This window comes from Cydia splendana, chromosome 2 (genome assembly GCF_910591565.1).
Source record: "Cydia splendana chromosome 2, ilCydSple1.2, whole genome shotgun sequence".
Classification (NCBI taxonomy): domain Eukaryota; kingdom Metazoa; phylum Arthropoda; class Insecta; order Lepidoptera; family Tortricidae; genus Cydia; species Cydia splendana.
The window spans coordinates 88,152-111,738 of NC_085961.1; the positions used below are offsets into that span (position 1 = coordinate 88,152).

Here is a 23,587-nt window from a genome sequence, read left to right on the forward strand (position 1 = left end):
CGACCGTAGTTCTAGGTCTATTCCATTTGCCTTTGGTCGAAACATGAACGTAGATAAGTAATTCCTTCTTTCTCAAAAAAACTTCAAAGTCGCTGGACCTGGACTTCGCCTGGCGGAATATCACACACGAAATTGACTACTTATATAATAATATTTTCATCTGACAAAAGTTTAATGAGATATTTATTTATGTAGGTATTAGGTACATCAATAGGTTTAAATTTAGTTCCGATCACAGACCCGTGAGAGCAAAAATAAAGTTTAAGACTTATATCCACCGTAAGCAATTAATTCATAAATAGGCAAAACACCTAAACAGAAACACACTCTTATTTGTAACCACGATCAGTTTAACTTAGAATTACGAAGTAATATTGACACCTTACAAGAAGAGATACCACAAATACACATTCACAAGTTCAAATTCAAAATAACAACATTATAAATACTTTAGAAACAGCCAGTAGCAAAATTAAACCAACCCGGAAAAACAACAAAAATCACACAAGCGACACATTACGTTATTAGAACTAGCTCTTCTGAAGGAGGTACGAATTCTTCATCATCATAAGTATTAACTTTATTAACAGTTTCAACTAAAACAGTAGTATTAACTTTATTAAAATAGCTTTAAACTTTTTTGTCATTCAAGACACATTGAGACATTTTCTACTGTAAGAGAACAATAGTTTTATGGGTAATTAATAGGTTAGTACCTACCTAGTGATAATAATAATTAATGTGTGTTTTGTGTCACCTTGTCAGAAATAAAATTGGAACATAACAGACATCACAAAAATAACTTGCTAATTTTGATGAATGAAAAAGTATCACACAACACATAAACAATATTATATTATAATTAATAAATATGGGAATCTTACACATACCAACCTAGTTCCACAGTTAGATCAATAGGGCTCGTAATGTGGCTATATCTATCTAATTATAAATAGTCGTCTAGTAGGTACCCATAATACAACTCTATTATGAACCTTATAGAAAAAATACAACACAGTGACATTAAACAACGAGTGACATTCATTAACCACACCGTTATAAGCGTTCTGTACTAGACATGTGCGCCGCGCCGCCGCGCCGCCGCCGCCGACGATTTTTCCACGCCGCCGCCGCTGATAAATTTGACCGGCGTATAATCGGCGTGGGAAATTTTTATACCTATCGTGTCTTATTCCATGTTGCGTAGTGAATAGATAGTATCAGACGTATAAATTAAAGATCCTTATGCTTTTTCGCTTATTTGTCGGTGTACCAAATTAGCATCATTTTTGGCGTTGCGGTGTTAGCTGTGATAACGATTTAGTGTTAATTTAAACAAGATCTAGTTTCTGGATCTCAGGTTATTATTTGATATTTTTTCGCACAGCTTTTTTGTAGAACGTAGATGAAATTGTATATTATGTGATAAATAAATAAATCATATTTATTAATTTATATAATATACAATTTCATATAAAATTACACACGATCAATTCTTAGTCATTTTATGGTGATATCAGCTTCTTGTACTTAACAATATACAGCGTGACCTTAGCCATTGGACAAACCCTGAAATCCGACGTAGGGTTACTTCTAAGAAATGCTCTAAGGGGTCATCCATTAATTACATCACACGTTTAGGGGGAGGGAGGGGGTCAAGAAAATGTGACATGTTGTGACTAGGGGGAGGGGGGAGTCACAAACTTTGTGATGTCACTTTAACTTCATCAGTAATCGAAAATTTATTTAAATTATTTTATTCGCTATACAGTTAAATAAAAAGTTTTTGAAACGATAATCGTTTTTATTCGTTTAATTTTATTTCTTAATCAGTTTTGGGTTATAAAATTACTAATAATTCTTTTATCAAAAATATTTCGATAAAATTTTAAATAAATATTTGCCGATTTCGTTGAGGAAATGTGACGTCACACCAGGGGGGAGGGGTTTGCCAAATGTGACCAAGTGTGACAAGGAGGGGGGAGGGGTAAAAAAAACCTAGAAATTCGTGTGACGTAATTTATGGATGACCCCTAACGGTAAAAATTTTTTCAATTAGAACAAAAGATAAAAAGATATATTATCAAACAAAAGTTATTTCCAATAATCGACAACATAAAGAAACATACTGTATTAATCATTGGCAGTGCTTTTGACAATTTGTTTGAAAATGTGCAGCAATGATGAAATTTATCAAAAGTCAGAATCTTATTAATGTCATAAATAAAAAAGATAATCAAAACGGTCGAAGAAGGTTTCATACTATTTATTACCTCAGGAGCTACTAAATTCCTGCGCAAACCGGCGGAGCGCAGCGCAGATCACTTTAAAATTATCAATGTATGTTCTTCCCTATTTCAATTACATTCTGGTATAAATTTAAATGCTTTGAGGCCGACCTCGGAGCATCACGGAGGATTGTTACTCCGCGGCATCGAGGAGCACGTTAGAGGATACCGCGGCGGTAGGCGCCGGCATGCCGCGGCATCCCCCGGTATGCGCCGAGGGCTCCCGAGTGCGCCGGGGTAGCACCGGGACGACGGGGGAGAACTCGTGCACACTAGTCACTAATCCCTTTTGATAGAGTACACGCGGCGGCATGCCGCGGCATCCCCCGGCCTGCGCCGAAGTGCTCCCTGGTGCGCCGGCTGCCAGCGCCGGGCTGGCGGCCGCTCGCGGTATCGCGGGGGATTTTACCTCGCCGGTGTGCGCTGCGCGGCGTAAATCCTCCTCGGTGATCTGCGCTGCGCTCCGCCGGTTTGCGCAGGCCTTTACACATACAGAATGCTCCAAAGTAAAAAAAAATGTAATTTGTTAATTTCTTCGTAACCGCTACACCGATTGTTATGATACTTTGTATACTGGTTCTAAATACCCCAATGCATATGTACATTTCGGCTTTGTCCAATGGCTAGGGACACCCTGTATATTTCAATCAAAATTATAAAAATCAGTCTAAAGCTTCGCAATAAGCTATACTTAAACAATGATACCTAGGTACTTATAGGAACTTAAATCACCAACTATCATCACTAAGATAGCAGTAAAGAAAACAAAGTAGACCTTAGTACCTATTCCATAAAACAGGACACTTCAAAAACATTCTGTTGAGCGAATCTACCTGCCAGAGACGTTTTCTTTCGAAAACGATGACATCTAACATTACATTTCTGTTAAACTTCAGTTCAGACACATGTAAAGTATGTAGTTCATCATTATTTCGTAACAAATCCTAAGTGAGGCGACAGCGGCTGGGAAAAGTCAATATACACAGATAAGACTTAACTTATAAAGATTTTTTTTTGTGGTTTATTTGTATATCACTTACAAAGTAAGTAAGTAAAAATACTGCCTAAATGTAGCGTTTTAAAGTATCCTTTTTATTTTAATATTTAGACATACCGTTGGTAACCGTTAGGTTGGTATTGGTAATAAATTGTTGCCAAGTGTCATGATGGGATATAATTTTCGGCAATAACTTAGAAAACACACATAATATGTTTTGGATAGCCTAGTAAATACTCAGAAGGCTTTAATATAGAGTTTCTACAGCCACGTTCTCATGCAGTATCAAAAAATATGCCACGCCGATTTCACGCCGATCACGCCGCCGCCGCCGGTCAAAAAATCATCGGACGCCGCCGCCGATGATTTTGCCATCGGCGCACATCTCTATTCTGTACCAGTTGTAGTGGCTTTAAGCTTAAAACGACATTTTTCACTTAAGCATGCCAACTGTCGCTATGGTAAACTAAGCTAGCATATTGACACTACACAGATAATGACGATCGACCTGCTAAAACTTCTGTCAGCTTCTTAAAATCACAATGTCACTTAAAGTAAAAGAACAGTACGTTTTTATTTTTAGTCAGCATTATAGCTTTAAGTTTTAAGCAAAACCGTCATTATAGGTGTAATGTCACTTTACTTATTTCAAAACGTTATTCTATTCTATTAAATTCAAAAGTACAAGTGTCCTTAAAGGGAAAAGTACGATATTGCTTTAAATTGAGTTTTGATTTTGATACCATATTATAAGTTTAAAGTGACATAGTACGTATAGATACACTATTTCTTATGTAAATTGACGTACTTACCATTGAATCTCATAGAAAACCGTCACTAAGCAAAAAAATACAATTTACTTCCCTTTAATGACATTGTTCATATGAGACAGGCACCTATTCCCTCTATTCGCCATAACGACATTAGCGCCCTCTGGTGGTTCTAATAGAGCTAGGGCGATAGGTGTCTTCGTATTGCGTGCGTTACGATCATACGAGCTAGATGGCGTTATTAACTCAAAAACCCCATTTTTTGGATAATGACGTTATGTTTCTCAAGGAGCGATATATTAAATAAAATAAATAAATTAATTAATTAATAAATAAATAAAACCTATAAAACGACATCCATGACGACTTTTATGACATACCTAGTGCATGGCCGCCATCTTGGATTGCACAATAGGCATTATTTTACAGTGATTATACAGTTTCACACAAAAAGTGTATTTACGAGTATGTCTGGTATAAGAACAATCAAAACTATTTTGACATTGAGTACCTAATTTTAAAATCTTAAATTCAAAAAACAATATTATACATGTTTAAACCGAGCACTTTCATTTGATTCCAAACTCGACCAATACTTTCTTGCAATTAAAATTACCAGGCCCCAATTTCACCACGGTGACAGGTGCGAAAATTGTAAAATCACTGTTGCTGACGTCACAGGCATCCATGGGCTACGGTTACCGCTTACCATCGGGCGGACCGTATTCCTGTTTGCCACCATCATTGTATTATTTAAAAAAACTTTATTATATCGGAAAAAACTGATATTTCTTTTGCGAAGTTTCTGACAATTGTCAAGATTTAGAAGAATTGTAGGTAATTCTTGACAGGTAATGAGTTATTAGCAAGAGAAATATCTGTTTTTTTCCGATATAATAAAGTTTTTTTTAATAAAACAATGATGGTGGCAAACAGGAATACGGCCCGCCCGATGGTAAGCGGTAACCGTAGCCCATGGATGCCTGTGACGTCAGCAACAGTGATGTTGTACAAGTGTCGCACCTGTCACCGTGGTGAAATTGGAGCCAGAATAGCAAGACCCCTCACAAATAGCTTTTTAGCATTTTAAGCTCTTCTAGCTCAATAATCTCTTGTTCGAGCCTGCTCAAAATTTAATGACTAAAATATAATGCCCTCAACTATACATTCACCCAATTTTATTTAAATTAGAACAAATTTACTTAAGTTATCGTGTATCAATGATAGTTCAGCTTAAAACATAGAAATGCCGGGACGTGCCCCTCGCCAGCCGTGTGGTGAATGTAAAAACTTCACTTCTAAGAACTTCACTTTGCTTCGCTCGCTCGTTCGACAATTTGTAATTACTTTGAGCGGAACTGGTTTTAATATTTACGACCTCGAAGATCGCTCACGCACCAATCAGGAGCATGCGAAATGAAGTGGAAGTCGAGCGTGCGATGCGCGGGCGCCTCTCACCAAGATGATCGTCAAGATCGCGTCAAACCCAGCTCAAAACCATAACTACCTAATTGTTAAATCTGAATCGGGCTCCATGCGCTGCTGCAGGTGTCGAGACTCGCGAGTTTCGTCCCGACCCCGAGCAACTTGGTAAGGAAATGGAATCACTAACGAAGAGTAGGTAGTTTCACTGTACATCTATCACCGTTATAGCGTTTTTTTACTGTAGGTATTACGGTTTTATTCAAGATTTTTTAGTTACTAAACGCGAGATTTCAATTTTCAATTTCAATTCCCTCCCCTAGTTACCGCAAAAACTTTAACTACCGTATAGCTATAGGTACCTACCTGGTCATTCGAGTTAACGCAAAACCACTATTAATTACCTGTACTACCAACTATAGTAGTTTATGTGTGTAAAACTCGAGTGTGGGTTTATGAAACGAACGCAGTGAGTTTCATGATATTATCACACGAGTGTTTTAATGCCTAATTATGTACAGTTATGCTTTAACTACACATATATTATAAACTTTCTATGATATACTCACTAACCTATTTTACAGCCGTCATTGGGGCACTTTGCTCTGGCGGAACTCGCGGATATGAGGTGGCGTCTCCGAAATATCTTTATCGCACATTTTACACGACATTTTACAAACAATAAAACAAATTATTTTTTACTTACAAATTAATTAAAAGATAAACTGTACTTCAAATGGCGGCAAATTAAAACTTTTTTCACGCACGTCACGCATCCGTAGTTTTTTTTTCCAGTGACAAACTATACTCTGTATCTTGAGGTATTTAAATAAAAGTTAACAAAATCTACCCTCAAATGGCTCCTTAAGCTAGTTGAGGGTAGATAAAACGTCATCTCGACTGATGTTAGAATAGGGATCAAACCAAATTGCTTTTTTTTTTCAGCGATGTTCGAAATTTTAATGCATTACCAAATCGATTTTGATATAGTAATATTACAACATTTTCACACATAAGAAATTTGCTGTAACAAAACAGTTTATCGTAATGTGGGCCATTATTTACGGATTTTGAAGGCATAATAGAGGGTTTATGATATGTGTGTAGATAAAACTGTTTACTAACCAACGCTGTTGACTTATGTGTATTACTAACAAGAATATGGATTATTAATAATCTGAAATAAATATTATTCATTCATTCATAACCTGTACTGTAGTATTTTTCAAACTGGAAGGGTACGATGATAAGTACATGTCAATTCACTACAATTTTGCGACATTTGACATGTTTAGGTTATAAATTGTATAATAATCATCGTACCCTTGGGGCTATTCATAAATTACGTCATTTCAAATTAGGGGGGAGGGGTCTGGACATCGGATGATGGTAGCATGACGTAGGAGGAAACGGGGTCATTCGAAGCATGATTTTTGGATGATGTTAGGGGGGGGGGGGGGTCGAAAATCGTCAAAAAACGATGACGTAATTTATGGACAGCCCCCTTCCAGTTTGAAAAATACTATAACTGACCATCTCGTCGTCGGTTGGTTAGTATTACTTAAGTAAATAATTACGTAACTGACTGACTGCCCACTGCCACCCCTCCAGCAACCACCCCCCACCGCACCCTCAGCCCCGGGGGGCGCGATATTGCGTTTATCCAGCGATTTGCGCCCTCGGCCCGGCCGTGATGGTTTAATCCGTGTCATTCCTTTATATTACAGCTAATAAAACTCGTAATAAAACATTTATTGAGTTCAGAGCGCGGCTCGAGGAGGTATAAAGAGGGTGGGGGGGGAGGGGTCAGAGGGGTGTGATGATGTCAAACGTTGTCACCTGTGCGCTTTCGCGCGGTGTATGATACGATATGATGGTATGGTTGTTTGAGTGAATCTGATTAGACTCACTGGTTGGAGGCTTTAATTACTTTCAGTTACTTAAAAAATCGTCAGATGTAAGTATGAGATTAGATTACCCAGATAAAATATAAATAAAACAGGCAAATATCTTTAATTTGATTTGTTGGTCTTACTTACGAATTATTATTAATAATATAACTAAATAAAAGCATATAAAATCAATTTGCTAAGCATGAATAAACCAAAGAAACAGACCTATTTAAACGAATTGCAAATATTCCCACAAATTTGAATATACATTGCACACTTGCTAATAAAGTCCTTTCTTCAAGTGCATCATCGTGCGCACGCTTCCACTCGATTATACACTGCCTTTATCAACTAATCAACATTATTCAGGACAATATCGACTTTAATTCGATTATATAAGGGCTATATCCCCTTAGTAAAGTAGTGCTGTGGTTTCTCATGAAGGCATTCAAGTGTGAAGGCGAGCCAATAGCGTTGATTGAGTTTCGTGAAGCAAGTACATAATTTGCGAGACGTAAAGTAAAAGTGTGGGAATGTGCACGGGTTCGGTTGTTTGTGTCACTCGAGTGGTCATATCAGTACGGTTACCATCAGTTTGTCAGTGACATAAACGCCGTCGAGAACGTAATTTACTTTCTATACATCTCGCTCGCACTCGCATATTAGTGCAAACGGGACGTATAGAAAGTAAATTACGTTCTCGACGGCGTTTATGTCACTGACAAACTGATGGTAACCGTACTGAAGTGAACGTGAATGAAGGTAAATTACTTGCAGTAATTACGATTAACATGTTCGTTCTTATAATTATTAATGTGGTGAATACAGTGTGAAAAAACAGTTGGATAAAAAAATATTGAAAAAAAAAACATTGGTTGGCGAAATTTATACAATCTAATTGTACTATTGTATAAAAAAATAATATTACGTAACTACCTGCCTACTTGTTAACATTTTTGGTTACTTTGAGGAAAGTATAGCTTTCAAATTTATGATTGACCACGAACTGTAATGAACGACTCACGCTAGACCGGGCCATGGCCGGGCCGGAGCTTCCGGAGCTTCGTTTTCTATGGAAAGCACCACGTGATCACCGATCAGCCGTCATAGAAAATGACATGTCGGACGCCTCGGCCCGGGCACGGCCCGGTTTAGCGTGAGTCATCCTTAAGTTAGGTACTAAGTGGGTAGCCATTCTTTTAAGCTTACTGTACCTAAGTTAAAACACCAAAAACATTGTCTATACACCACAGCTGCATAATACGTACGGGCCCTGTAAGATAAAACAGAGCACGGTGGTAACATCCATTGTTAGTTGCCAAAACGCGTTTGACTTTAAATAAAAATGAGTACTTAAGTAGGTACAATTTCAAGAATATCTTGTATGTTCCATTGGGGAGACACTCCTGACTTCGGGCAAACTCGACTCCGTTCGGCACAGCATTGCTCCGAGCAATTATGCGGCTGGCTGCCAACTTGTCTATACGCACTGGCGGTTCAGGGTGCGGCGAGCCGCCGATGAGTTTGTAGCCGACGTATTCGTCCACTACAATATTATTTAGCATGTAGATATAGAATAATTTATTAATAATAAAAAATAAAAAACGTAGATTATTTTTTATAGTAAAGAAAGCAAATAACAATTCTTGAAAGCAGCTTGTGAACTGGCCAAATTCGTTGCGTGTTTCTAGTAAAGGATGAATCCAGTATCTTTTTTATTATTTTTCTTTTGTTGTTTTAGGTAGTACAAATATATAACAGAAGCTACCTCAACGGCGTCCATTTTTTTAATGGACCCAAGATGCCGAGCGGTCCAGCCGCTTAACGCGGTTGTATCGCGGTTACACCGCGGCTGGCCGCTATGGCGGCCAGCCGCTATATCAACCGCGTCAGGCGGCTGGCCGCTCGAACGAACCGCCTAAGCGGCCAACCGCAAGTGCGTAAGGGCCCTTAGGGTTGGTACCACTTGACGTCCTTTTGCGTGCACGAACGACCACATATAAGATAATGACTTGAAAATTGACAACCCCTAAATAGCCGAAAGGGATAGTGCCGTACATTAGAAAGGGATAACATAATTCGTCTCTGAATCGCTATCAAACTTCGGTTTTGTAGGAAGTGTATTTTCTGTATACCTACGGTATAGTACCTACTATTATTACGGTACCTACATTATCTTGATTAATTTTTTCACATACTTAGGTATCTGTAATTTTCACATTTATATTTCAAAGGTAAAGTTAGATATAAAGTAATTGAACAAAACTTCGAACTGTGGGAAGTAAATAAGCTCATTAAAGGATTATCGAGGAACATTCAGCCGATGTAATTAGCGTGGTGGTACTCCAGCTAGCTCGTCAATATAAGTGATTAAGCAGCATTAGTGCTATCGAGCCTATCGGCCGTCATCGTCAGCGAGCGCGCGTGCGGACACTCCGTCACAACAAAACATGTTCACTGCGCTGTAAATATTCATAATAGGGACGTTGACTGTAACTTAAAATAAATTATTTCACACCATTTATTTACGAAATAAAGCTCGATTGAAATTTCTATGTTTTTTTATTTCAATGGCTTCACGGATTTTTCGACAATAGAACCCACGATCTGTAGAAAGTATTCTAGGCTTGTGAAGCTCAATCCAGTAGTTAAACCCTGACTAGTAAATGCTCAGCAACGTGTTCGCCTGACGATTTTCGACTGCTGCGAAGGTTTTAAGATCTCATCCACATGGAACGCAGTCATTAGTAATATAAACCTAGGTTCAAAATCGAACATCGTGAGTGGTGTGTGTCGATACGGTGATATTCCTATATTTATAGTGCGCAAAACGTTGTTGATGTCAACTTTAGCCAGTCTTCTCCAAGACCACGGAGACAACGCCGTCCTCGAAACGTCGGAGGTAAATTTGAAACTTAATTTTACGCGATTAAGTCCCGTCGTTGTGAATAATAATGGGTATAGCCAAGTGCAATGGAAAATTTGGTAAGAGTTTACCAATCCGTCTGGATATTGGGCAGTGGCGATAAGCAAAGTGGCCAATAAATTGATATAGTACATAATGGATAATGATCGACGGCCCGATGATAGCCGAGTAATGAGAGTGTTTTCGTGTACTGATAGCAGACTGTCAAAATATAATCAACACTCGTTATCTGGAATTGGAACTATTAAAATAGTACCTATCCTGGTAATATAGGTTGGCACAAGTTTTAAAAGCTTCATGAGATATAATAATTGAAAAGTATATTTTATACATTTCACGGTATCAAATCATCGTATTTATTAATTATATTATGTTGTATGTTCAAATGTTTGGTGCACAAATACCTAAATACTTATTAATAACCTTAAATAAGATGACGATGAAGAAATATTTCTTGTCTAAGTTGTGAGCTGCAGCTAGTTGCAAATCAATCACACAAATCATTATTTGTTCCCATTTCCAACGGCTTAATCAACGTTCTTCTGTTTTCACATCGATCTGACTTTTCATCTCATAGCATAACTTTATTCAGATGTTTTGGAGCTGGGAGCAAATTATGCCTTTGATATAGAAAAATTGGAATAGCTTTCACTGGCGTTTTGGCAAAAAACTTATGACGACTTTTTACCTACCTATCCAAAATAAAGACCGTCTTAAGGATGTCTCACGCTCTTAGAGCATTTAATAACCGGAGTCGCCTTTAGAGCTTACCCCTCTGCCGAAAACCTTGCACATTTGTGCAAACTTTTGTATGGACTGACATTTGTCTGACATGGATAATTGTACGTTACGTACAAATCGTGTACAAATAGCCATACATTTGACGTGCCCTTCCCCCGTAAAAATCGGTAGACTATTTTGTACAGAAAATGACAGCCATGGCGTCTCCAGTTACTAAATGCTCTAAGCTCACGCTAGACCGGGCCGGGGCCGGGCCCGAGCTTTCGGCGCCTCGTATTCTATGGAAAGCACCACGTGATCACGGATCAGCCGTCATAGAAAATGACACGACTGTCAGACCAAGCTAAGTTGGCAGCAGTGATGTCTGCGAATTGTAGCACCTGCGCGGTGCTGGCGGAGGGAGGGCGAGGGGGAGGGGGTAGAGGACACCTGAAACAATACACACGTGCCAGTATTTGCTGTTCGATAACTAATCTTTATTATCGTCTAATAATATATATTTTATGAAACAGATTATCCCGGTTTATAGTGTTAGGTATTACTAATAAAAAATATTGTCGTGTTAGTGTTTAATAACTGTTAAACTCTATAGGATCTAACAAGGTCATACTACTCATACTCGTGTCCCAACATATCTTCTGGTATGTGTGTTTGAACACTCAACGCAAATACCTATCAGTACATCCTCGAGAGCACTCATCGCCCAGAACACAACATTAGGTATACATACATATACGTACCCAATGAATACTTGTCTTGTAGTTGAAAAGGTGCCGAGCTAAACGAGTGGAGGGTGATTCATGCATCATCTTTAACACCCCTTCCGATTCTGAATGGTAAAAGGACTTCTCAAGTTGGGGTCCAGATTCGAGTTAGATGAAATTTCGCTGTGCCCTTCTCTTCTGCGCGTACTTACTTATTATTAGTCACTTTGCCAGGATGAAACCTGTATTAACACAGTCCATTAATAATATCTCGCTCGTTAAGGATAAGAGGTACCTAATACGTGCAGTAGTTAACCCAATAACGTGGTTAATGGTGATCGATGGTGTGATAAGGAATGATAAAGTGCGAACTGTGACGTCACCGCACCAGCTGTTTGCAAATTATGAGGCTTGCCACTAACAGTGTGCCACGATTTTTATGAAGGCCAATTTTGAACTTACACTGATGTCTCAATCGTCTCATTTTGATATTATTCGCCTGTGTAACTCTGTGCGCTCCGAGTATCTTATATCATGCCTATCAATACCTAAGCCTAAGAAATTATTAATATTATGTTGTGAGGATTAATTGAATGTGAAAAATATATTGCATGTGTAAAAAAGCGACTTTTTTGTAGTTTCCATGATATGCAGGACCCTGGTCCTGACCCTAATCACGAAAATCTCAGCTTTAGATACAACTACTTAGTTAACTACCTATTTACCCTTTAGTCTTATCCTAACCTACTCTAGGTTTAGGTACCATAATAAGCAATTAAGTTGAACACACGCACAGGAATCACAGGATAAGCCAATCAGCGTGTAGGCGCATCAATTACTGACCCCCACTTCCCTTTGGCTTTGCGCTGTGCTGGATGTTTTGATCCCACTAACGAGACAAATTGAATGCGCATAAAAAAGGGATTACTTTAACGTGTTTTCTCACTGATTGGTCTGTGGATAAGCAATTAAAGGGATCGTTATTTTATTCGATAAGGATAAAGACTAATTGGGCAATCAAGTGTGGCAGCTAGATGCATTTCCCCGCTGGTGTTTGGTGCAGATGCAATGGCGCGTTTTTTGGTGGCTTGGAGTATTTTGGTTGTGGTAGGGATGGCGGTGGCGTCTATGGACTGTGAGTATGGAGTGCGTATCTTAGTTTTTTATGTTTTTTAGGCTCAGAAGCGTAACATATTTTTCCGAACTGTGCACTTTTCGGATCGACACATTCTAAAATGAATGTTTCCCCAAGAATGTTTCTAAAATATTTTCATACACACAAAAGGAATATTTTGCCTCTGCGAGTGTATACTGTATGTTCCGAAAATCGTTATTTCCTAATTGCAGTTAATACCATTCGCATTATTTCTCACTTTATATTTTTCTCGTAATCTTCCTTTCCCTATAGCAACTTTAGTCATTCGCATATTTTTCCATTCTATTTTTTTTTGAAAAACTTATTTTCCCGGTATGTTTTGTAACCATTCGCATTATTTTCCATACAATTTTTTTATGAATAGCTTAATATCCCTATATGTTTTATGACCAGCCGCATAATTAAATAAATAAATAATAAATATTCAAATATTTTTGTTAGCAAAGAAGTAATAGTAGTCGGTTCGTAAATTGATGATTAGTAAATACTCTAAGGTTGAAAACTAGTTGATTAGGCATAAACGTTTAAATAATCATAGACACTAGATAATAATCAATATGCATACACTTCAACATACGTATCTATCATTGTCATATGTGACATAACATAATTTAGTCGTTGTGAGAATATAATTCTTATCTTCTCAAAAAAGTAATTTGTCAGGACTTTCAATGGCTTCAAGAAATTTGGAAGATAGTGTTGCAACTTTTAGCTTCATTGAAAGCAACCGCAGAGGTAAAATTTTGATCAAGGGCGGTCGGAGGCATTACTTAAAACGCGAAAATCACAAATGCCGGACTTCTGTATGGACTTGCGACAAGGTTGGTCATTGCTATGGCTCAGTATTGCTCAACCCTGACAAAACTGAGATAATTCGAGAGTGCGAACATTGCTGTATACCAGACCATGAGAGCATTGACATAGAGCGCAGCATAATTAATTTAAAAAAGATGGTGACCACGTCATATAAACCAATCCCAACCTTGTTTAAGGAAGAAATGAGGCAGTTTATGACCGTTGAGTATATAGACAAACTGCCGATTCTACGCAACAAAAAAGATAGTTTATATAGAGCCCGCCGCGAGGAAGAATCTTTCGAATGCTGCGAAGACATCCTGTTACCAGAAAGCTTAGCCCAGGACTGGCTTTGTGTCAAAGAAGACGACTTTTTAATATTTGTTACTGAAAAATCCAAGGAATGGCTCGCAAATTGTAAGAAGTTTTTTGCAGACGGTACTTTTCGGATCGTTCCAGAACCGTTTGTGCAATTGTACACTTTTCATGCGGACATTGGGTCTACTGCTGACCACACAAGAGTACTGCCTTGCATTTATGTTATATTGCCCAACAAGCAGCAGGAGACCTATGAAAAAATGTTTAAAAGTTTTCAACAAAACATTCCTGGGTTTCAACCTGATGAATTAAAAGTGGATTTTGAGAAAGCGGCAATCAACGCGTTCCGCAAACTGTACCCGTTAGCAAAAATCACCGGATGTTATTTTCATTTTTCGCAAGCAGTGTACAACAATGCAGAAAAATTTAATATATTATCTAGACGCGAGGGTAGTACCTATGTAGCAAAATGTGCGGCCCTTGCCCATCTGCCGGCCCTAAAAATTCACGAAGGTTGGATCGAAATTTCGTCAGACATGCCACAAATGCCAGGCATCAAAAACTTTAATGAATACATGTCATCGCAATGGGTTCAAATAGAAATGATCCACATAGTATCGTGCTTTAAGCAGCGTCACCGAACGAACAACGTGACTGAGAGCTGGCACAAAAAGATTAATAATATCATTAGAAAAAATTCTAATATTTTATTAGTGCTCTCAGAACTGAAGGACGAGGCACAGGCAGTGGATTTCCAAGAGCTACAAAATGATGTTCGCCCTGATGTCTTTCGGAAAAGGGCTAAAAAATACATTGCAATGGACATGAAAATCGATAACATTGTTAATAATTTTCTGCTGGGAAAATATGACATTAAAAAAACCATCTTACTTTTGGCCTGCTTGAAGTATTAATATGCTTGTCAGTTAAGTTAATGAATACTGATTTTAACTTTCACAGTTGTCAGTCATATTTATGAAACATAATTTTTAAGAATAAAAAAAAAACATTCTTTAAGTTTCAATAAACGATATTAATTTATTCATATTTTTTATTTATTTATTTATATGAGCCTTCAGTGTTCCACTACTGGGCAAAGGCCTCCCTCCTCTCCTTTCAACCATCCTAATCTTGACCCGTCTAGATACATAGAATGGGAATAATGCGAATGGTTAAAAAACATATCCAGAAAATAAGCTACTAATAAATGCACAGAATGGGAAAATATGAAAACGGTTCAAAAACATATCGAGAAAATAAGCTACTAATAAATACATAGAATGGGTAAATATGAAAACGGTTCAAAAACATATCGAGAAAATAAGCTACAAATAAATACATAGAATGGGTAAATATGAGAATGATTATAATTGCTATTGATAAATGAAGCTTACGAGAAAAATAAAAAGTGGAAAAAAATGAGAATGGTATTAACTGCCATTTAGGAAACTACAGTATACACTCGCTTTTCAAAGATTTCTTTAATTATAGGACTAGCTTTACTTTGTTTTTCAACGTTTTCAAATGTTTTATCAATTTGCAGCGGAGGGCAACGACCGCCTGGGCCGCATCCGTAACGCCCCCATGCCCGGCACGCTCAGCAGCGTAGGCGACGTAGAAAGCTCACCCCCCATCTACCGGCCCGGCAGCCAGGCCTACGTAGTCTCACAGTTCGTGAAGCCCAAGCCTCCCCACCAGTACTGGGAGGAGGAGACGTCGCTGACCATGGTCCCGGAGAACAAGAACTGCCTGTTGTGTGAGACTATAGACACGGGCGCGTGCCGGTCCATGCCCTCGTGTGTGTACTGTGAGCCGACTGTCACGGCGCTGTGTGAGCGTTCCACGCCATGTCTCCGCTGCACAGGTGACATTGCCACTTTTTCTACTTGTGCAGACGGTGTTTTCTTATCTGGTTGTACTATCCAAGCGGAATAAGTAGGTCATACAGAATGGCTTCATTTATTTTAATAATAGAAACTAACATTTTGACGCGATGATGATGATTGCGAAAAAAATATTTGTTACACTCTGCTTGAAGTGCTCAAGAACAGATAAAAAAGTAAATACGTCGTTTTCGTGATAGAACCCATAGTGAAATTCAGACAATTTTTTTTTTACCTCGTATGTCTTAGCAAATTATATGTAAGTATGTTCAGACAAATTTTTAAATGTGATTCAAAACTATAGGTGGGTGAATTAGAGGAAGGGTGGCTAGAGCAACTCCCCCCTCGTGTGCCTTTCATCATCAATAAAACTCAGGAAGGATTTTAAGACAATTAGGTACCTACCTGTGTATTGTATGTCTAGATGTAAGTTTGGCCAACGGTCAGGATAAGACGATTGGATGAAGGTAACGTAGGTACGACCGGTCAATGCAGAATCGGTAATTTTTCGGTTGCAGTGCTATGATGCTGAAGTGATGTATCATGCTGATGTTACAGTGATCAAGAACCCGTTCTTCAAGTGCATCCCGGGCGAGAAGTACATGGACGAGTGCGACTCGTGCCGCTGCATCGACGGCCACTCGGGCTGGTGCACCAACCAGTTCTGCGAGTTCAGGGCGCTCCACATCTACGCCGCACGTCTTTCTGACGGCGAGTACTATTAACAACAATAAACTATTATTTGTCTACATTTCACAGGATTTCTTTTATACATGCCTCCAACGAATTCTTGAATATTCCGAAGTCAAGTAGAAGGGGAGGTGAAAGTCTGAATTTGAAGCGTTGAGAACACGGTACAAAAGGCGAGCGGTGAGGCCGGTCTCCAACCAATTGTCCAATTAATTGAAGGACTCAACTTCCTCTAAAATTTGCACGCTTATTTATAAGAGACACGATGAACAAAATCCGATAGATGCACTCCAAATATAGACTATCCATGTCCTGAATTCCTGATGCTGATCCTGATGATCTCGTTCAGGCTGTAAGAAGTTTGCTGTGGCTTGTGTTGAATGTTCTCTTCATCATCAAACTTTGGTCATTTTCGTCGGTAAACTTTTTGACTTGAGGAATGGATTGCATGTAATATGGCTCTCTTCGCCGGAAAAATCCAGATCCGGCCAAGATTTGGAAACTGCTGATTAACAGTTTTTACCTTCTGTCCCTTACCGTTAGACTGTTCAAGATAGATGTCAAAATCAAAACCTGCAACCCCTAGTAAAAATACATCTGGGTAATAAAATATTGCCCCTCTGTATTCCATTATCACCAGTACGAGTAATTTGCACTATCTGCACCCCAGAAGCCAGACTTCATTATAAAAACATTACCGCATTGTGCGACTATCAGCCTACGATAATCTGCTACATCATAATAATCTACACTACTAAACTAAAAACCTACTTGTAACTAAAGTGAGTACAATTCTAGACTTGATTGTATAGTGTTAGGGTTTAAAGTAGCTAAGCGTGTTGGTGCAGTAAATGCAGTTTGTGTCGAGGGTGCGCGTGGACACAAAGCACGCGCCCGAGCGAGAGGATTATTAATATTATATTTATTTGAACTAACAAAACCGTACAAGTTTTTTGTGGCTTCCCTTAATTATAGTTTAGTCAGTTTTTCCTCGGATTCATTCGTGATTTTTTATATAAGTACTGTGTATTTTACTCAACAGACACCAAGCTTAGACAATTTTAATCCACTTTTTTAATGTCGGTAAAATTGCGTCATAGGATTCGTAGGTACAAAAGTGGTTCCAACAGAAACATTTGAGAAACAGCAGAAAACATTACGTACCTATAAACATCTTACGATTTCCGTGGACACCCGCTATAGATATGTAGTTGGTTCTTTACAACGTAGATAAATATAGCAATTCTTAACATAACATTATTATAACAATATTTAACATATTTAGGTAATGCAAGATACCTCTCAGCAATTTAGTTTAATAGGATATTTCATGTCTATTTTTATTATACCTACTATTCTATAACAACTATAGATTTTACTTATTCAATGAGGCGCAGCGCAGTAATAATAATAAAAGCTTTCTGTGGGAAGTATTATTATCCCTGTGGTCTATTTCATCTTTAACTCTAACACCTTCAACACCAAATTGAAAGAAATTCAATATCAGTGATTACTTGATGATATCATTGTCACCGTCCAGCGATTTAGTTCAGCGGCACATTCGGAAAGTTAACATGGAGTGAAACGATCCGTATGATGTCAACTTACAATAACTTTATGTAGTTTACGGAAGCCATGCTTGACTTCACATTGACTTCCTTTTAATAAACCACTCGCTCCGAGGAGAAACGGCTTACGCAGCTATCGGGCACATGAGAGCATACGACGTTGTTTAAAATGAAATAAGTATGGTGTGAGCTTATGGCGCCGACAAAGATGCCGCTCTGATCGCGAAAAACCTATTTTACCTATTTACTCACTCGTATGTCCGGCTTCGCTCTAAAAATACGCATTTATAAGGTTTGCATTTGAGTAAATTAAATGAACTCGTATTTTTTGCGATATTTTGAAAATTACCTTGCTAATTGAATGGAATAGTTTGCAATCCTTGCGACTTATAGATAGATGGTTATTTGGTATTAGGATTATCTCTGTGGGTGGCCAGTAGGTAGGGTGAGTCGCTACCGGGTACTTGTACTTGCGGAATACGCATTGTCTGAGTGTGGACTGCAGTGGTAATTAGGTACTTTATAAGATGGTTACAATGACTAATTTACCCTTAACTACAAAAAAAATGTCTTAAATCTACCTTTGTAATCGGTCTTAATACAATTGAGCAATCCTTAATTTTACTCCCTAATAATAACTTCGTCGAAATGCACGAATATAAAAATACATATTATTAAGTACTTCTAGTTAGATATAAATCCAAAAGCTAATATTTAATGGAGCAATCACAGAATATTTTTGAGGAGAAATAACACTAAAAAATTAAATAAAATAAATATATATCTGGGGACATCTACTAATAAAACACTAACACTGCTAATAAAAGGGTCTTAAAGTTCAATACTTAAACCTAACCGTAAAAAAGTTGTAAAAAATGACCAAATTTTTTTGAGCCGTATGTTATTTGATGCCAACGATAAATTGTTTCCGTTTCGCAATAGAAACACATTTGTTGACAAAAACATATCGATATGGTATCCATTACGCATAATGGCAGTGAATGGGTGCGGTTTGCACATTGTCGCGAATGAATGGAATGGTGAATGAGTGAGCGGAAGTGAGAAGTGTCATTCGACGCGAAGTGACGACTTTAGGGATTCAGGTAGGCAGTTTCAGTTAAGTATAGAACTCAAAATTGCAGTCAGGTATATCATTTCCAAATTAAAACCACTTTTCGAACCTGTTCAGCTCGGTTTCGGCATAAAAGGAGGTTGTGAGGCAGCCGTCCACGCCTTACGTACTTACCTCTCAAATTCACCCTGTGATGTGCTGGTCAAAATTGATGTTCGGAACGCCTTTAACTCAGTAAACAGGGACACCTTGCTGACAGAAATAAAGAACAACATTCCCGAAATATACAACTATCTCTTGCATTGTTATGCTGACCCTACAAATTTGATCTACCGTGAAAATGTTTTATCTTCTGAAGTCGGTTGTCAGCAAGGTGATCCTCTCGGGCCGGCAATATTCAGTTTGGCTATTAACCCAATTATTCAAAATTTAAAATCAAAATTTAACGTCTGGTACTTAGACGACGGAACCCTGGGAGGCGACCTCGAATCAGTACTGTCAGATCTCTCAACTATAAAATCAAAATTTGAAACAATTGGTCTAGAATTAAACTATAGCAAGTGTGAACTTTTTATTAACAATACTTCTTTAAATTTTTCGGATATAAAACCAAAATTTGATCTGCTTACACCAAACATCAAAATAACAGACAAAGACTCTCTCTGCCTCCTTGGGTCTCCTATCTTTGAAGAATCCTACTCAAAATTCACATGCGATACTACCTCTAAATTTCAAACTTATGAAAGTCGTCTTCTCGAAATTAGTCCGCATTTCGCTTTAACTATTATCAAATTCTGCCTTTTTGTACCAAAATTAATGTATGTACTTCGCTGCTGCCCTTTTACAAAATTTCTAAATTTATTAACCCCTTTGGACGACTTGATAAAAACTAATTTGGAATCAATTTTGAACCTGCAGTTTAGCGAAGAGTCATGGACCCAGGCATCCCTTCCCATTCGCCACGGTGGATTAGGGATCCGCAAAATTTCAAGTGTTTCTACACCGGCGTTTTTATCTTCCGTTCATAGTTCAGCAACTCTCATAGGTAAAATCCTGAGGGCCTGTCCTCCAAACTACGAGATTACTGGCTTAACGGAGTCTAAAAACGCCTGGTCCATCGCCTGCCCGGGTAAGGATTTTCCCGAAAATCTAAATTCGCAAAGGGCCTGGGACGACATACAATGCAAAATTACTTATGACTATCTTTTAAGCCGCAGTACAGGTTCTGCACGCGCCAGACTGCTAGCAGCCGGTTCCAGGGAGTCCGGCGCCTGGCTGCACGCCTTCCCATCGGTGCATACCGGCACTTTCCTGGAGCCGCACACTCTGCGCGTTGCGGCCAGCCTGCGACTCGGCGTCCGGGTCTGTGCTCCACATAGGTGCCCCTGCGGCACTGACGTCGACGCCTTCGGACACCACGGGCTCTCCTGCCAAAGGAGCGCCGGCCGCTTCTCTAGACACGCCGCGCTTAACGATATTCTCCGCCGGTCTCTTACCAGCGTCAACGTACCGGCTCTTCTCGAGCCTCCTGGTATTGTAAGAGACGATGGTAAGAGACCAGACGGAATGTCACTAATTCCGTGGAAGATGGGTCGGGTGCTGGTGTGGGACGCCACCTGTGTGGACACCCTAGCCCCGTCTCATCTCCATGGCACTACTTCAAAAGCCGGCGCGGCAGCAGAGGCGGCCGAAAAATTGAAAAAGACCAAATATAGGGGTCTCGGCCCCGAATACGATTTCGTACCTTTTGGTGTCGAGACCCTTGGCCCGTGGGGTCCGAACGCGTCTACCCTTTTTAAGGAACTATCAAAAAGGATAGCTGACGCCACTGGTGACCGTAGATCTGGCAGCTTCCTCGCACAAAGAATAAGTATTGCGATACAGCGAGGAAATGCTGCCAGCATCTACGGCACCATTCCGCAGGGGAATATTTTGTAATTTTTTTTTTTTTTTTTTTTTTATTTTTTTTTTTTTAAGTTTAGTTTTATTTATTTTTAGATTTAGTTTTTAAGTTTTGTAGGTTAGTTATTTAATTATGTTTTTTTTTTCTAGTTATGTATATTAAGTTTGTATGCACTAGTAACTACATTCAATAAAGTTAAGTATAGAATATGTAATTGGTCTTTATTATAAGCCATAAATCATATATAGATTTCGAAGTCCTTAAATAATATATTGTTTAACTTTTTTTATTTTTAGATTTGTTCCTATATACGCTTACACACAATAACCGAGCTGGATTCCAAATTTCATCCTTCTAGGTCATCTGGAAGTAGGTTAGGTTTAGGTACTATATGTCAGTCAGTCAGTGCCAATATTTACGACTTTTAGATTTTTGACCTTCATATCTTTATAACCGTTTGACCTAGCGTCATGAAATTTGCTTCTAGATGTCCTTATGGATATAATTAAACACACGTAGTTTTATGTGTTTACGTTAAAGATGTTTTGAGTTATAGAAGGGTCAAAAGTGGCACCAAGTGGTTCGTGTAATATTACACTCGGCGCTGGCTAGCCAGTTCCTTTGCTTGAACTTGGCTTGACACGCTGCCGCGTGTCTAGATCTATATTAGCACTAAGCTGTACGAATTTATTGATAAAAGTCCTACTCAATATATCTCCACATGTGTCCAAGTATTAACCATCAATAACCCGCTCCACTCGAACTCTTACAAAGTGTGTTCTGGCTGTAATAACGACAGTATGTGTATGTGTGTGTGTATTGTGTGTGTGCTGGCGGCGCGCAGTCTGGACCGCCCGCTGCGCCATTGTGAGCGCGCCTTTAGGCGGAACTACCATTGGACTTGTTTCTACTGTGTGCTCGAGAGCATCTTGCGAGATGTAGACGAGAATCGGGAGAGATAGGTAGCAGATTGGGAAAGCGTGCAGTTTCCAGGGGATCGTGTGTTTGTAACCTGGAGCCTGATTCAAATTTCATAACTTGTTTACGGTTTTGATCTTATTTTACTATACATATGTATACTGTATGTATACTACCTTGATGATTGCTCAGTCAGGCTGATTGGTACCTACATCGATGATACGAAATGAAGTGAAAGTCGTGCGTGAGATGGGCACCAATCATCAAGATGATCGTCGAGGTCGTTTCAAAACTAGTTCAAAACCTTAACAAATTACTAAATTATCGACCTCCTGGATACTAATAAACGTCTCTCGGAACGTTCACCTATATGTATCGGAGCGGCCAAGGTGGTAAAACATATCTGAACATGCACTTTAACGTCTTAACAATACGGCTGTCCCATACTAAAACCTAGTAAGGGACAAATTTCTCAAAATGAGTTTTTTTATGTTATTTGGACCCACCTAGACCAAGGTGAATGAAGACCAGCCATGTGCGTTATCCAAACAGCCACTACCACTCTGACAAGAGTGCACGACTGAGAAAAAGACTAAGGTGGGTCCAAATAACATAAAAAACTCTTTTTGAGAAATTGGTCCCTTACTACTTAGCAGGTTTTGGTATGGGACAGCCGAATAGAGGCTTTGTTAAGATATTGTGAACACCTTGGCCGCTTGGATATATCTGATGGTGTCTGTACGAAGTATCGCTTGAGTCTTCATTGTTTTTATCACGAGATTTTTGACGACGGAAAATACCTTGAGTAAACGTAAATATACTAATGGAATACGTTTACGAGGAAATTCAAATGTGTGTCTGGTCTGGTGTTACTAAATAAATTAATTGTTTGAAATTCTATTTGTGGAGGGAATCGAATGCTACAGTCTAAAAATTTGATTTCTGTGAAGTGTATCATGTTACGATCCTGTAGAGTGAGTTCTCGATCCTTGGTAACGCACCGGCGCGTACGCACTCGTTATGAAATATCAATATTGCGGCTTTGTCCAAATATAATAACACCTATTACAACATAATAACCGCCTTACTCCCTTCTGTCTGCGCGGGACCCGCTAATGAGACCGCCATTGTTGATAATCTTGCTTTCGTGTTTGTTCAGACGTTTTTGAGTGCTTTAGAGTGCTTTTACGGCTTTGTTATTTATTAAACTATAGTTAATGTTTGGTAACATCAGTTTTTTTGAGAAATCATCATGGTTTTGGGACCTATCGTGGGCAAAAAGCTACCTACGTGACTAAAGTTAAAACTAATTGTGCACCGACTTCACGAGCGACAGATTGTGGAAACGTCACAATAATCGTCAAATTACTAAGAATACATGACGTTCGTAGTAGTGCGGTCAGAAATCGTTGCTACAAGTCAGTGCAGAGTTAGGTTAGATGTACTCCGAACACATAAAAACTAACCTTATCTTAAAAGAGTAAATATTACCTACAGGTGAAAAAGATTGTAAGAATATCGTTTAACATTTCTAGCATACGGAA

At 38.7% G+C, this 23,587-nt stretch overlaps 1 protein-coding gene across 1 annotated transcript; it reads left to right on the forward strand.

The window, feature by feature from the left end:
* Nucleotides 1-12,714: 12,714 nt before the first annotated feature.
* Nucleotides 12,715-16,643, forward strand: LOC134798908 (uncharacterized). The gene is made up of 3 exons (XM_063771307.1): nt 12,715-12,875; nt 15,553-15,873; nt 16,451-16,643. Exons 1-3 carry the CDS (start codon nt 12,809-12,811, stop codon nt 16,615-16,617), a joined length of 555 nt encoding a protein of 184 aa, XP_063627377.1. The 5' UTR covers nt 12,715-12,808; the 3' UTR covers nt 16,618-16,643.
* Nucleotides 16,644-23,587: the final 6,944 nt, after the last annotated feature.

Excerpts from the sequence above, each read along its gene's own strand:
- LOC134798908 (XM_063771307.1), top strand. The coding sequence starts at position 12,809 with ATGGCGCGTTTTTTGGTGGCTTGGAGTATTTTGGTTGTGGTAGGGATG. Across the intron at positions 12,876-15,552 it reads GGCGGTGGCGTCTATGGACT|CGGAGGGCAACGACCGCCTG; the intron begins GTGAGTATGGAG and ends ATCAATTTGCAG. Across the intron at positions 15,874-16,450 it reads GCCATGTCTCCGCTGCACAG|TGATCAAGAACCCGTTCTTC; the intron begins GTGACATTGCCA and ends CTGATGTTACAG.